This window comes from Aulonocara sp. 'chitande type north' Nkhata Bay, linkage group LG10 (assembly GCF_057382095.1).
Source record: "Aulonocara sp. 'chitande type north' Nkhata Bay isolate Kocher_YH1m ecotype deep benthic linkage group LG10, A_spYH_male_GT1.1, whole genome shotgun sequence".
NCBI lineage: Eukaryota > Metazoa > Chordata > Actinopteri > Cichliformes > Cichlidae > Aulonocara > Aulonocara sp. 'chitande type north' Nkhata Bay.
The window spans coordinates 17,372,374-17,388,023 of record NC_141353.1 but is presented as its reverse complement, the minus strand read 5'-3'; the positions used below and the strand labels follow the sequence as shown (position 1 = coordinate 17,388,023).

Here is a 15,650-nt window from a genome sequence, read left to right as displayed (position 1 = left end):
AGAAAATATAATAGAATAAAATAAAATAATTAAAAAAAATAGAAAATTAGTAAAGAGCAAAATATTAGAGAGACGTGGTAAAAGAGAAAAGATAACTAAATATATATGTATCTATAAATATAAATATATGTACACTAGTGATTAAATAAGAAAATCTTGAAAAGAAATATGATGGGGGGGCAGATGGGATATTGCACAGGAATGAGCAGCAGAAAATTACAGTATTGCACTTTTTAAATATAAATATCAATAACAATAAAGTGACCAGTGCAGATTAAACAGAGTACTTGTGAAGCTGCAAGGTAGCTTCTGAGTGCGTCCTGTGTGTTGTGTGTGTTTAAGTGTTGTGGTTGAAGTGTCATATGGCTTGGTGGTAAAAACTGTTTTTCATTCAGAATTCCTCTCTCTGGAAATGAAGGGCAGAGCCCAACTCTTGAAAAACAACCCGACACTATAATCCTCCCTCCACCAAAATTCACACTTGGCACAATGCAGTCAAAAAAGTACTGTCCTCCTGGCAAACTGCCAAACCCAGACTCATTGAAATGCCAGAAAGAGAAGTGTATTTCATCACTCCAGTCCAGTAGCAGTGTGCTTTATATAAGTCCATCTGACGTTTTGCATTACACTTGGTGATGTAGGGCTTGGATGCAGCTGCTCAGCCATGGAAACCCATTCCATTAAGCTTTCTACACACTGTTTTTGAGCTACCCTGAAGGCCACAGGAAGTTTGGATTGACTCTGCAGAAAGACCTCTGCGCTTCAGTATCCACTGTGATTTTACATGACTGAGTTGCTGTTCCCAATCATTGACCCTTTGTTATAATATCACCATATAATATCAGCTGTTGGTGATATTATAACCAACAGTCAGCTGTTGGTGACTGAATATTTTTACAACTGGACATGTTGCACAAGTGGCATCCTATAATGGTATCGCGCTGGAATTCATTGAACTCCTGAGAGTGACCCGTTCTTTCACAAATGTTTGTAGAAGCAGTCTGCATGCCTAGGTGCTTGATGTTATACACCTGTGGCCATGAAAGTGATTGTAACACAAGAATTCAATCATTTGAATGGGTGAGTAAATACTTTTGGCAATATAGTGTATTATTTAAAGGATTTATTTCCACACTGTTTTTCATGTGATGATAGTCACTTTGCAGGTATTAGTAGAGCATCTATAACAGAAGGAACTATGGTTCTTTTGCATATTAGTATATGAGTCTTCGTGTTTTGTTTGTAAAGAAAAAAAAGAGTTCAGACTAGAGGCTGTGATGTATTCCAGTGACACATAGCTTATTATTTATTATTCACTTCTGTCCTGAAAATAAACAGAGCCAGAGCAACAGTAAAAGACTATGTGACGATGATATTTCACTTACAGACATGTCAAATTTAGCATCACATATTTACAGTCAATCTTCAAGTTAAAAAAATGAGAGAATGATTTGAGGTCAGTAAGCTGCGATATACACCTCACAGTGCAACATGTAAATTAAGTCAAGAACAGGTTGAAAAACAAAAAGCTATCTGTGGGAAAACATCTGTTGCTTGATGCCCACATGATTTTCCTGTGAGGATTTGTAACCTACCTTGTTGCTCCAGTTAAGAAATCTCAGCTCTGAGCTGGTTAAAACACGATCTTTGTAACAAGACCTTTGTTAATCCTGCCAGATTCCCTCTCATTTGATATTGCTTCCAGCTTTCTGTGGATTTGCTCAGCAGTGCAGCACTGAGACGGGGTTTTTTTCTCTCTACACAAGGTAGCACCAGTTTTAGAAAATAAGACCCCTGGTTTATGAGAAGATGTGCAACTAGGAAGGAATTTAACACTTACTATATGCAGCCATGACAAGTCAATATTTGGAAGTTAAAAATATCTCAGAAGTGTGGTGTAAAGTTCAGAGGAGCCAGTGGCGTGGGAGTGGAGTCATTGGCCCAGTTCAGAGTAAAGTTGGCCTTGCTCTGTGCACTCTCCTCTGGTACAGGGAAAGCAATATGACAAGCAACACCTATAATCAAAATAAGAAGCGAAACCAGTAAGGTGGTTCCCCGACGGAAAATCAGCTGTGTTGTAGAAAGCACCACTTTGGGTTTGGTGGTTTCGTTATGTTCAGTGTCCCTCTCAGATGGTGTTGCATTAGTATTGATGATGCCTGGCTCTTGAGCAGCTTTCATCTCCTGATCCAGGGTGTTGACAGGACTGTAGCCATCTGTTTTTGGAGCTTCTCCACCATCCGACTGGGCCTTCACAGTGCAAAGATGCAGTTAATGGATGTGTGAGTGGCTCCATTATGATATGACAAGATACAAAAAAACACGCTGTGTTGAAAGACTTACTGAGTCTGGGCAGACAGGACCATCCAGCAGCATCGCTTCATTGAGCCCTGTACCAGGAAGGTGTCCAGGTCCTACCAATAACTTCTTCCCAGCTCGCAGTTGAGCCTAAAACATGTCAGAGCGAGGTTCAAGAAGCAAATAAAAATCTGGTAACTCTTGGGTATAAATCCACAAAAGTAAACCACAATCTAAAAACAGATATAGTCCTCTGCTTTCTTCCTGCTGTTTTCAAACACATTACTACTCACCTGTCAGCTCTGGCATCGTTATACAATAATATGAATAATAATTATTATTAACCTTTATTTTACCAGGAAAAGTCTCATTGAGATTAAAAACCTCTTTTTCAAGGGAGTCCTGGCCAAGAGGCGACAACATGTTAAAATTACAAAGTTACATACATGTTATAAGTAACAAAATAATAATAAAAAAAGCAAAAAATGTAAATAAAAAGAAACTGACAAAAACAAGGAGATTATATAGAGTTTATAGAGCTACTCTTGACAAACAAATGTGTTTGGCACAACCGGGCATTAAGATCTTTACTCTGCTCGCTAAAGCAGCCGGATGTGGCAGGTTTGTCTCCCTAGCCGGCTCAAACAGGCTACAGGTATTTGTTGTTGTTTGTTGTTTTCTCCCTAGCTCGCTCTCTCTTCTGTCTCGCTCGCCTGGGCGGAGCTCAATGTGTGGTGAGCCAAAACACCTGCAAGCGACTGCTCACCTGTGTCTCATTATTCCTGCCTCTCCCAGCCACCGTTCAAGATGGTGGCTCGGAGTTTCTTGTCGCTGGAACGTTAAACGACTATCGTTAGCGTTGCCCAGCTGTAAAATGATCTCCAGTGTTTCCTGCGTATCTTTCCTGGTGTTGATTCTCTCATCTGTCTCCGTACCTAGATTCCCTGGTTCCATCCTTATTTCGCGTCCCTGGACTACCTGAGTGTGAGTGTTAATTACAAGCATGGAGAGAAGTGAAGAGGAGTGTGTTGAGTGGCGTGGCAGAAGAGGAGCGTGTGTGGAATTTCCCTCACCATTCCCTGTGGCTGCCCTTCCCCTTTCCTCCCCTCAGTACTTGTATATAGTCACCCGGTTTGTTGTAAATAAACCTTTTGCACCTTTCTCCCTGTCTGCGCTTGAATCCGCTCAGTCCACTGTGGCAAGCTTATACACAAATAATTAAATGTATTAGTATGTGGGATATGTGAGAGTACATATTGTCTTTTATGTCTTATCTATTTTTTTGAAAGTAAGAAAAAATTAAAGCTAAACAAAAAAAAGAAAAAGTTCTAAGAATAAAACTAAAATAACGATATACAGATAAAAAACTTACTGACAGACCTCCAAAGATTTAACTCAGAAATGTCACCTGTTACATTCATACTTTTTTTTTGGAAGATTGAAATAATATCTATGCTTTTAGAGAAAGATATGAGCGTCTTACCTTCTGAGTGACTTTTTTCCAGTTAATTTTAAAGATCAGAACCAGAAATAACACTGTCTCGAGGGAAAGGCATACAAGTAGGCCCAGCCACAAACCTGAAAGGAGGAACAGAAATTCAAACAAACACATCAAGAAGTAGTCTAGCTATCAAGCTATCAAACTGCTTATACCAATGGTCTTTAAAGACACAGCCAAGCTGACAGTCGACTCTGCTTATTCACAGCTGTAGACTATGAGTCCATATGCTCGTATAAAGTAGAGACAGCACACCTAGACTGTGCTTCCATGTTCGGATGCTGTGCCTGTGTACAGAATTTCCAACTATCTTTGCAATCCCATGGTACTTGAATTGTTTTATTTTATTTTTGTGACAACCACTATGAAAGCCATGAGTACCATTCACAGAGAGTTGGGGAATGGCTGCAATCACAGCATTGTAAGATGGTGAAAGATGTACCCTTAGGCCCCCTCCTCGATTCAGAGATGGTCTTTCCCTTTTCACGTAAATGGCCTCCTTGACTCTGCGCTCAAACCAGCGTTCCTCCCTGTCCAGGATGCGTACATCCTCATCATTGCAGGAGTGTCAAGAGTGTCTTTGATTAATGGTCATGACAATTTGCACATTAAGGATCCAGGAACTGACCTCACAGCTCATTGTTCACTCAGTGGTGCTAGTTTCAGTCAGTATGCAAAGATACTGTTTATAAGGTTGGGGAAACCTGCAGTCAGCTGAGACTGAAGAAGTCACTTGGTTGAGTGACAAAATGTTTCTCCCACTGAAAACACTATGTCCAGATGAACAGAATCAACTTTTTGGGGTCAAAAAAAGTCTCCTTCAAAAATTTTAAAAATCCTACAGACTGCACAAAAAAGTGAAAAAGTGTTAGTGTACACAAACAGACACACTTGATTAAAAGTTCACATCCCTGATGTACATTAGGATAATCAGATTTATTTACAATACTGTGCAAAAGTCATGAGTCCCACACTGCTTTAATAATATTGCGGGCTGATAGTGCTTCACTGTGTACTTTTCTGTCCAGATATCCTTTTACTGCATTGTCAGAGTGTTTGGGATCATTGTCGTGTTGAAAAATTAAGCTGCTGGCAAGATGGCACTGCACTGTGAATCATAATCTGATGGCATTTTTTTGCGTTCATAATTCCATTAATTTTGATCAGATGTGTTTAAGAACACTTTAAAAATTACAAGTCTCACTCCTTGAAAGCAAAAATTAAGAAATGAGAAATTTGCACAATACTGTATAATATTTAATTGTGTGTTGTGTGCAACTGTTTTTAAGTGAATGAGAATTTAATTTAATCAGCTTGGATTAAAAAAAAGAAACATAAATAATTAATAATATTTTTTGAAAGTTAATCATATCTATATCCATCCAGTTTTACACATCAAGGTTTTTCAGCTCTTGTGGAAAATGTTACAAAACAGCTGTTGAGGTGAAGAGTGTGACCTATAGCTGGCTCTTTATCAGACTGATACTAAAGGCTGGGTTATACAACTAAATCCTAAATCAACAGCAGCTGAAGTGCATTGTGGGTAATGGGATATCTTAGTATTAAAAATTATCAGACTGCAAAACTAATCGTAAATAATTGAAATCCAGTTACATGTAGTTACATTTAGAAACCCAGTGTTGCTGCCTACAGGCTCTTATGTGCCGGCTTAAGTGCCACTGGTGATAAATCTTGGTATCAGACATTGTTATCGGCTGTTTTATTACTTGTCTCACCCTAATGTCATATGACCTCTGTCAAATTGTGCATTCTCCACTGTGTATTTTGTGTTCCTTGTCTCTGTGCCAAATTATCTTTGCATTGAGAATTCCTGCCTTTTCTTCTCCATGAAGCTCTATCTGTGAGTCTGAACCTACCTGGTATCCTGGTTTTTGTCCTTGCTCTTCCCTGTCAGACTTGGTTTGCCTGTTCTGATCAACTTCCTGAGTGCACCTGACTGTCTCTTGCCTGAAGTAAAGACTGCATCTCGGGGCTTTGAAGCCTATTTCAAAACTTTTTTTCATGTTATGCCGTTGAGTCCTTTGATTTTGACTTATCAGTCCACCCATCTATTTTCTTAATCATTTATCCAACTACAGTCACCAGGAGTCTGCACCTTATCCCAGGTGACTTTGTTAAAGGGGCTTGAGTACACCCTGGCTAACACAGGGCTAACAGTCACATCCACACCTATACCCTTGACCTAACATGAAAGATTTTAGGCTGTGGCAGCCGAAAGCCCTCACAGGCAAAGAGGGAACATGCAAACTTGTAAAAAAAAAAATTTAAAAAAAAGAGCTATGACTACCAAACCTTCTTGCTGTGAGGCAAAAGTGAAAACGTGTGCACCACTACAGCAACTTATAGCTTGTCTGTAGAAAGATGCCTACAATAGAATAAAAGTATTACCTAATATCCTCAGGTTGGCATAAAACATCAAAGCTATTCCTACTGGCAGGCCGATGAGGTAGTAACCCAACAGGTTGGAGATGGCAGCAATTTTCTGCATCCCAGATCCTACAAGAATTCCTGAGCAGACACACTGAAATGGAACACAGAATAAAAGGAAACAAAGTTGAGGGTTTGATTTGATCAAGCAGACAACCAGCTCTCGGAACTAGTCTTTGTAAAGTGAGATGAGAACATAGTTTTTTGTTGTGTAAAGGCATACCAGAAGTGAATCAAAGAACTGTACAAAAATGTGCACTGTGAGGTTTTCAGACACGGTCGCCACAATTTCACTGCAGAGAGCAGAAAAAGAGTATTAAAACAGTGTTATGATAATATTTTACAGGCTTGAATGTGTGTGTTGCTGTAATACTCACACATCAGAGGTAAATATGAAGGCAACAACTGACTTACAGCTTGCAAAACCAATACCCTGGCAAACAGCAAGCGTTCCTATAGAGAAAATGCATATAAGTCCATGTGTCCTTATTTTATCATGTATTACATATGTTTGAATTTTCAAAGAAATGTTTAAATATCCTAATACCCGACAGAAATAGGGTCACTTTGCAGGTGAGCAAAGCTCTGGTGGTGTCCCCGGCCCCCAGAGCATTCCCAACACGCACACAAGCAGCTGCATGGATACCTAAAGGAATCTACAAGGTCCAGACCAGAGTAAGCATTTTTCCCAAATTGCAGAAGTGCTGTTAAATAATAAGATGACTGTGTTCAACTAAGTAAATGGCTGATCCGTACCATGTATGCAATGGTTCCTATTTCATTCAGCACATGCTGAGCAGCAAGATCCACCTCACCAAGTAAACCTGACATGATTTAGAGAGATTCATGAAAGGTTTTGCTGCTGTGCACGAATGCGACATTTTTACACAAACTTTTGAGACAAAGATTTTACAGTGAGGTAAGATCTTGTGAATTAAACTTTTCCATTTTCCATGATGATTTTTTTGCAAAAAAAAAAAGTGAAAACCAGGACATTATCTGGGGAGATAACCTCAAAGAAGATGGGAGAATTGCAAAGTAGTAAATATATTTTAACAGCATTTCGACTGTAATAATTTACAATATCGCTGATACTGAACAGATTCTAACCGGAAATATCAGGCCACTGATTAGAGTATAGATTTTTGTTTACAGAAAGATAAGACAACCCTGGTAAACATTTTAGTGCATTTTTGAGAAAGGTTTAAGATTTAATCGTTATTATTAAATCACTGAAACATAACCCCTTCATCAGAATTTACTATTTTATCATATTTAACCCTTTGCTTCCTTTACATGTAGATCTATCAGTATTGCATATGCACTCCTCCCCAACTCTGCTCACCTCCAGCATGAGCATGCTCATCTCTGTTCAGTCACCCTAATTCTAATCTATGCTGCATAGTGTAATATTGGATTAATAGAAGAACAAAAACAACCAGAAGCACCAACAGTAATATCAAGGTCAAGTTATCACACAGTTAATGATATGCTGCTAATGATAGATAAATCTTTTTCCTAGAAACCAGTTATAACAACTTAGCCTAAACCAGCAAGATTATGCACTCTTTCTTTAGATTTGTTCCATATGAAACCCTGGAAGTCTGAATCTGGGTTTTTGAGACATGATCACTGTATTTTTGTGACTTGTGCACAGCAGAGATGTTCTGTCATAGTGATAACTGCTAGGTTAAAAGGAAAAAAATAGCTTGATTTTTGTTTTCTTCTTGAGAAAATAAGTGTAAAATGAGTGTGTGTGTAATCGGCCGTTTACGTGCATGTTTGTTTGTCTGGCAAATAACACTGACCAGCGAGAAAACTGCCAATCTCCCAGAGCCACCATTCAAAGTAGACCATAAGTAAACTTGGAACAGCCAGCTTCATGTAAGAGCCCCATTCCTGCAGACATTCAGTGGACCAACCTGTAAGGTTTACAGAAAACTCAATTCAGTAAAACTAATGTCTGAAAAGCTGTATCATTCACTTTGTGTTATTCATGTGTAGCACTCACCTCCCCATGTCTTCTGATGGAGCTTCCTTATTCTGATGTAGCCGTACAGCAGCAGGCATAGGGTGATCTGAGCGAGGCTGTTAGCGATTGCTGATCCACTGAAAACACAGATGATAAAACGTATTTATACCTGTGGTTGCCAGAGGAATGACCACTAACAAACAACATTAACAAACACAGGAATACGCTGAGGAGGCATGGACCAAAAAACTAACAGAAAGACTGTGGTTTGGCACACTAGGTTTCTCATGAGCTGAGGAAAGACTTTTCACAATTAGTAGGAGTGAGTGCTTGGTAAATGTGAGGGATAGGAGAAACAGGGCCCAGACTGAGGCCTGGGTTGAGTCATCTGCCTGATGAATCAAATGTTTTTCCAGCTGGAATAACTCCTGTCAGAGAACTTTCTTCTTCCTTTGCCCTACACTGCCCCCCTCACTTAAATAAATTTCAAAAATAATAAACATCAGTGCACTGCTGACTCACATTTAACAGAAAACAAATTTTCTTCTCCTCTCAGTCCCCTCTTTGGACAACAGTGTAGTGAACATGGCAGTGACAGAGGGCTTTTTTCTGTTTTATTCATAGATTGTATCTGTTATTCCACCATCAAAAAGTACATAAAAAATGAAAAGGCAAAATGAGGCAGTGTGACACACTTACATGATGCCCAAATTGAGGGTGAAGATCAAGACGTAGTTGAAGCCCAAGTTTAAAACATTCGCTATTCCCGCTGTGTACATCTGTGGCAATATGATCCCCTGAAAGATTTTTTTTTTAAAAGACATGATTAGCAATCCAGTATGCAGAGCCACCATTCCTTCGGCAAGAGTATTTATTTACTTAAATTACTTTACTATTTTCCCAAAGACAAATTCAGGTAAGTGTAGCACACTGGTGGAAACTAGAATAAGACATTATCTCACTGAAACTGCACATTAGCTGCTTATGATGTATTTGGTGCTAAAAAAAAAAAAAAATAGACCTGACAGTTGAACTAGACAAAAGGGGGACAATGTAGGATTTCAAAAAAATTTCATAGTATGTGCATGATTACATTTCTGTCACAGAAAATCACAAGTCTGAACCTTAAAAGGGCGCTTTACGATGTTATATATAATATTGTGCTAACATTAGCTGATAGTGTGGGTAAACAGCTGGAATGGCACAACATGGCACAGTGTCTATATATGCATATATATACAAATATACATATAAATATCTGAATATTTATATATTATTCCCCTCTTGCTCCTGTGGGCAGTCTTTATTTTTCAAGCTCGGGTCCTCTAGCAGAGGCCTGGGAGCTGGAAGTTCCTGCACAGTATATTTGCTGTTCTTAGGACTGCACTCTTCTACACATCAATCTCAGATGTTGTTACTGGGAACTGCTGGAGCCACTTGCCTAGCTTGAGTCCCTGCACCGAGTGCTCCGGCAATCACTGGGACCACGGAAACTTTCACGATCCACATTGTCTCAAGTTCTTCTCAGGAAGATGTGGTGTTCCCTTCTGGTAGTTCCAACCCCTCAGTTCTAACTACTTTCCCTCTCTTTGTTTCCATCCGACTACACTTCTCCAGTCCGAATGACACTCCGATCTTGTTGCTGTACATCATGGTGGAAAGCCCAGCAGCACCTCCATTTCTTGAGGATTCTGAGATGGAACCGGCTGCAGACTGACCTACTAGTGTCCTACTGAGCCACAATTGAGAGTGTGCTGGTGCACGCCATCGCCATGTGGTACGCTGGTTGAACAACAGCTGATAAGAAGAGACTCCAAAATGTCACCAGAATTGCAGAGAAGGTAATCGGTTGTCCACTCCCCTCCCTGGAGTGCATTGCCAGCTCTGGATGTCGCTCCAGGGCCTGGGCAATTTTAAAAGACCACTTCCATCCTAACCACCACCTATTTAACATCATGCCCTCTGGAGAAAGGTTCAGATCCATCAGATGCAACACCAACAGACTAAAGATCAGCTTCTTCCCGTGGGCTGACAGAAGTCTCAATGCACCAGAACACTGACACCACACTGACACACTTCTGCAGTCTTCCCCTTTGTTTACTTATGGTAACCTTGAGTGTGTGTACGTGTGCATGGGAGGGTGGGTGTGTGTGGACGTGGGTATGCACGTGCAAGCAGACCTCTCCCATACAGTCATTCTGTTTTTGCTATTGACAATTTCCTGCGCAATATCTTGGTAAATGTGCAATAATAATAATCCTACCTTTTTTTTCTAACACGAAGATGCCTGTTCATCTTCGTGGCTATGATGGCTGACAGGAGCTTCCATTTGGTACTGAGGCAGGTTATTGGCCGGTAGTTGGATGGGATTGGTCCCTTTTGGGGATCCTTGGGAATCAGGACTGTCTGGCCTTCAGTTAGCCATTACGGGTGTCTCTTGTTCATTCGCAGCTGATTTATTTGTGCTGCCAGTTATTCAGACTGGAGATTCATTCTTGGATGTTTGCACTATGATGGTTATTGGCCCCTGTTCAGAGAGGTTGCTGTGGTCTGCAACCTCTGGTTTATTCTCCTGGTATACCTCTTCAAGTGCTTGCTGTACTTCTTAGTAAAAGGAGAAGGAGGATATCTCCTTCGTAGATACCACACTTAACAACATAACAACATGACCTTTCTGTTTTAGTTTCCCCTGGAAGGTGTCTGACTCCTACACACCAGAAGCATACTTGTTTCATCTCATGAACCTACCTGGTTTTGCAGGTAGGCAACCTGCAGCTGGTACAGAAACATAGCCTGTAGCAGAAAGAAAGACAACATGAATTTAGTTGTTTGTTTGTTTTTTACTAAATTAAATTGGCAGTAATAATTCTCAAACATGAGGGTTAAACAACTCAATACTAGTGCGCTTACTAAACTGCTGCATGTGTGTTACTAAATGCAGATGTTGAAACACTGCAGCTGATAAGTACACAATAACTAATAATCTCAGTCAAGGTTAGGAAGTAAGTGAACTAAGTCTCAGTCTCAGTTCATTAAACTCACTGGAACAGCTGGTAGAAATGCCATCACATATATCTGGGCAATTCTGAAAGGGAAGCAAACAAAATGATATTCATTTAGTGAAGCAAACATAAAGACAATCATTCAAGTTTGCAAAAAGTGCATCTGTAAATTCATTCATTGTGGGAAAGTGCATCAGCACTGTCTTCACATTACATCAGTTTTCAATCGTAGTCCCTTGAAATCAAATTTAATTTAATCTCATACAAATTTACTCAGAAACTCTGAAAACACATATAAAGCTGAAGTTTTCTAAGCACAGAATAGTATTAGTACTGCTGATAAAAATGCCAACAACAGAACTAAAAATATAGATTTGTATTCCTTTTTTTCCAGTTATATATTCAAAGATGCTACATCAGCTTTAAAAACCATGATTTTACCTCGCCACCTCTTCCTCTTGGTGCATGAGGATCAGTAGGCTGTAAGAGTTCATGATAATAGCCCAACATGGCAAGCAAAACGCCAGTAGGATCAGTGAACTCCTTTGAAGAATCACTCCAACACGTTTCATGTTTTTACTGCCAAAAGTCTGCAAAACACAAACAATGCTAATGGGAACTGGATTTGACTCCATAGTGAAATTATAACCTTCCCGTGGATAAAACCGCTGCAACAATAATACACACGCACAGTGTGGTTTGCTCACCTGAGAGATGAGTGTATCACAAGCCAAGGCAAGGCCATGGCCTGTTGCAACTGTGGTCGAATTAACGGTCTGAGAGGTGAAGAATAAAAAAAGCCACACTTTAGTAAACAGTTCATACATTCATTATGTCCAAAACTTGAAGTTGTATTATAAATAAATTTAAGATCATGGGTTGCTGTCACCTTCAAATTATTCTTAAATTAAAAATGTATTACACTTCAACCTTTGACAATCAAAATACGTATCAAGTCAAAGAGAGGCAGTTTTGCACACCAAGATGAAAGTTGGGTTAATGTTGCATCAAACTGAAATGTGTCATGTACTCCATTCCTTTGTATATTTTATGCCACAAAGCAGCATAAAATATAAAATGAGACCAGATCTTGAGATGGAGTCACACCATCCATTCTGGCAACACCCGTCTTCAAACACAGACTTCACTTTGAGCTTACTTACATTATACAGTAGTCTTAAATGATTGTGAAGCTACTGAGTGGACAAATTGGTCCACAGACAGAAAACACCTGGAAAGGTACTGAAAAGCACCCAAGAGCTGTTCCCACTATTTTAAAATGGTGACACATACGAACACAGAAAGAGAGAGAGACAGACTCACAATATAAAAACAATAGGGGCGAATCGTGGCTCAAAGAGTTGGCAGTTCGTCTTGTAACCGGAAGGTTGCCGGTTCGAGCCCCGGCTCGGACAGTCTCGGTCGTTGTGTCTTTGGGCAAGACACTTCACCTGCCGCCTACTGGTGATGGCCACAGGGCCCGGTGGTGCAATATGGCAGCCTCGCCTCTGTCAGTTTGCCCCAGGGCAGCTGTGGCTACAACTGTAGCTTGCCTCCACCAGTGTGTGAGAGTGAATGAGTAGTGAAATTGTAAAGCGCTTTGAGGGCCCCGAAAAGCGCTATATAAATGCAATCCATTATTATTATTATTATTATAAACATCCATCACTGAGGTTAGTGCAACTTGATTTGCTCCTCACAAAGATGTAGGGTGATTCAGCAAACACAGAGCACTGGACCGTTTTCGGAGTATATGCTCAGAGCTTAAAAACTTTCTTACTGATCAAATGAAAAAGCAAAAATGTTTGTAGATTTTCTGCCATACATAGAGAAAATAAGAGCTGTTTTCATCTCTGATACATTGCACTTCAATGATCCTAATTTCAAGTTACAGGCCAGAAACAACAGTGAGCAACCTCGTGTCAGTGGAGTGATTTTCAGATGAAAACAAAGGTCGTTAAAGCGTTGATAGATAAAGTTCTGTTTACTTCCAAATTGTTTTAAATGAATCAGACGAGGTGTACTAAAATCGTGCTAAAAAAAAATTGTCCCTGGAGAATGAAATTTCTTTGAATTTGTTCAGCAATCCAAACATAAAAGATCATGCAGAGTAATAAATAAATAAATAAATAATAAATAAATACATTTTTATTTATATATCACCTTTCAAGACAGAATCACAAAGTGCTGCACATAAGATTACAAGTCATAAAAGATTTAAAAAGAGAAAATAAAACAGGCAAAAAATTAACCAAAAGCAGTTTTAAAAAGGTAAGTTTTGAGTTGTTTTTTAAAAACAGCTACTGAGTCCACAGTTCTTAATGCTTGGGGGAGAGAGTTCCACAGTCTAGGGGCCACAGTGGCAAAAGCTCTGTCACCCTTAGTCCTCCTCTTAGTATTTTTTATAGCAAGTAAGCCCTGATCAGATGACCTCAAAGACCTGCTAGGGACATAGGGCTGTAACAGATCAAAGATGTAGGCAGGAGCCAGTCCGTGCACAGCTCTGTAGGTCAAGACCAGGATCTTAAAATCGACTCTAAATTTAACAGGAAGTCAGTACTTAGTTATCAAAAATGAAAGGGATACCAACAGAAAAGAAAAGACAAAGAAGATGCTACGATTTTCACAGGGAGTGGCCAGGACAAGATTAGAAATTAATCTATCAGAGGGAGAGCTGAGACTGAGTAGTTTAGAGACATAGTTAAAAAATTGAAAATTGACTCTACTGGACAAAGCATGAGGAAAAGAGAAATATCACAAATAGGATTCATGGATGCAATGAAGGAGGCCATGCAGAGGGTTGGTGTGCAGAAGAGGATGCTAGTGACCAGGTAATATAGTGGCAGATGATATGCTCAGACAACCCCTAAAAGGAGCAGATCCTAGTAACTACAGCCTCTGGTTGCATTTCAGTTAAACAATAATAATAATAATAATAATAATAATAATAATAATAATCTTGATTTTTTTTTTAAACAATAAAATATAGTTTGATTTTTTCTTACTGGAAAGGAAAGGAAACCTAATCTCCCATTAACAGAAAACACAATATATTAATTCTTACTGAGTTTTGCAGTCCCCTTGCTAATTGTTCCTTTGACATTTTGAGTTGATTTTGCTGGCGGCAAGGGACAAAAAACAATTCACACAGTGCACTGTACTAGTGCTTAGCTGATCTCCTCTGATCTGTCTGATAGTCAGTGAAATGATCCTTTTGGGTGTTTCTTAACAGCTCTAAGGCTTACAACCTAGTAAGCAAGCAGCAATAGATCATTCAACCAGTTTTTTTTTGTTGTTGTTGTTTTTGTTTGCTTGTTTACTTTTTAGGCTTAATGTTAACGAACAAAAAAGAAAAGAAAAGAAAAGATTAAACTGCTTTATAACCAACTGAAGAACTGAAACTCAACCAAAACCAAATCCTGAGACTGGACCGCACTCACAGGCAAAGGTAAAGGAGAAGCTCTGTCATTTTTAGATGGAAACTTTCAAGCACTAAGCTAAACCGGACTTGCCTCTTGTTGTACCGGTCAGGCAGCTACCTGGATGCTTGCACACCCAGTCTGGAGTCTGGAAGTCATTTATAAACAGGAGCTCCGACTGAAATGTTGCAGGATCAAGGATGGATCAAGTTGCAATCAGCAAGGTACAGTATAATCGAGTGAAGGAGAGGGATAGCAGGCCAGAAGCAGGCATGCCGTGCAGGAGGTGGACTACTATGCAGGTAGTGTAAACTTTTACCAAGTTAAAAATAATGCTAACAGAACACTTAGCATTAACGACTACATTCCTGGCATATTGAGAAATGTGTAGGGTCATTTCAGAGCTGTTAAAGTGGCTAACACCATATCAAAGATATGATGGAGCAACTACAGTTCATTCACTTTTAAACACTAAACCACAAGTCTCAAACATAATTACAGGCTCCAATCCGGCCCACTGGACAGCTAGAGGTTATAGATTTTGTACTTTTAACTATCTTTACATAATATTTAAAAATTTCTTACTGAGAAAGACCTCCTCTACTGCCATTCATGCTACACCAAAGTAATTCAGTAGAAGATAAGCAAATAAATGACAGAAAAGATTCTGTTTTTTAAGAGTATACTGTAGTTTTTACAGTGGTTCTACATTTAAATATTTTCTATGAAATTTCTGTTTTATAATTATAGGACAGCCTGGGCAATAAGCTGCCTGAACTTTCTCTGTAACTTTACACATTTGTTTTTTTCAATTTCAATCCAAAAATTTGTGCTTTCATTTACTACACCAGCATTTCTCTGTTATGTAGGAAAACTGACACATACTGTTGAAATTGCACTTCTTTTTCTTACATTAGGATATCTCAGGGATTAAATGTATAGTTAAATGTCTTTACACTGAAAGAAAGTGCAGCGTCACTGGTTTGACCTACTTAAAATCAAAGTGTGGTGTA

General features: G+C 39.3%; 2 protein-coding genes across 3 annotated transcripts in view; one reads left to right on the top strand and one right to left on the bottom strand.

The window, feature by feature from the left end:
- Positions 1-1,214: 1,214 nt before the first annotated feature.
- slc47a1 (solute carrier family 47 member 1) overlaps positions 1,215-15,650 on the bottom strand; it is a 24,846-nt gene continuing 10,410 nt past the window's right edge. Inside the window, exons 4-18 of one of the 2 annotated variants that reach the window (XM_086308746.1) lie at positions 11,926-11,994; positions 11,660-11,808; positions 11,259-11,301; positions 10,965-11,009; positions 8,916-9,013; positions 8,256-8,353; positions 8,053-8,166; positions 7,001-7,068; positions 6,792-6,900; positions 6,622-6,697; positions 6,468-6,537; positions 6,206-6,338; positions 3,782-3,876; positions 2,344-2,448; positions 1,215-2,250 (exon numbers count right to left, since the gene is read on the bottom strand). In XM_086308746.1, the coding sequence (XP_086164872.1) occupies positions 1,885-2,250; positions 2,344-2,448; positions 3,782-3,876; positions 6,206-6,338; positions 6,468-6,537; positions 6,622-6,697; positions 6,792-6,900; positions 7,001-7,068; positions 8,053-8,166; positions 8,256-8,353; positions 8,916-9,013; positions 10,965-11,009; positions 11,259-11,301; positions 11,660-11,808; positions 11,926-11,994 (1,638 nt within the window). In that variant the 3' untranslated portion in view covers positions 1,215-1,884. The remainder of the gene's footprint in view (positions 2,251-2,343; positions 2,449-3,781; positions 3,877-6,205; positions 6,339-6,467; positions 6,538-6,621; positions 6,698-6,791; positions 6,901-7,000; positions 7,069-8,052; positions 8,167-8,255; positions 8,354-8,915; positions 9,014-10,964; positions 11,010-11,258; positions 11,302-11,659; positions 11,809-11,925; positions 11,995-15,650) is intronic. The other variant, XM_086308745.1, reaches the window with a different exon arrangement.
- tmigd1 (transmembrane and immunoglobulin domain containing 1) overlaps positions 14,611-15,650 on the top strand; it is a 20,051-nt gene continuing 19,011 nt past the window's right edge. Inside the window, exons 1-2 of the mRNA XM_086308748.1 lie at positions 14,611-14,666; positions 14,750-14,939. The gene's annotated coding sequence lies outside the window, so the exon portion shown is untranslated. The remainder of the gene's footprint in view (positions 14,667-14,749; positions 14,940-15,650) is intronic.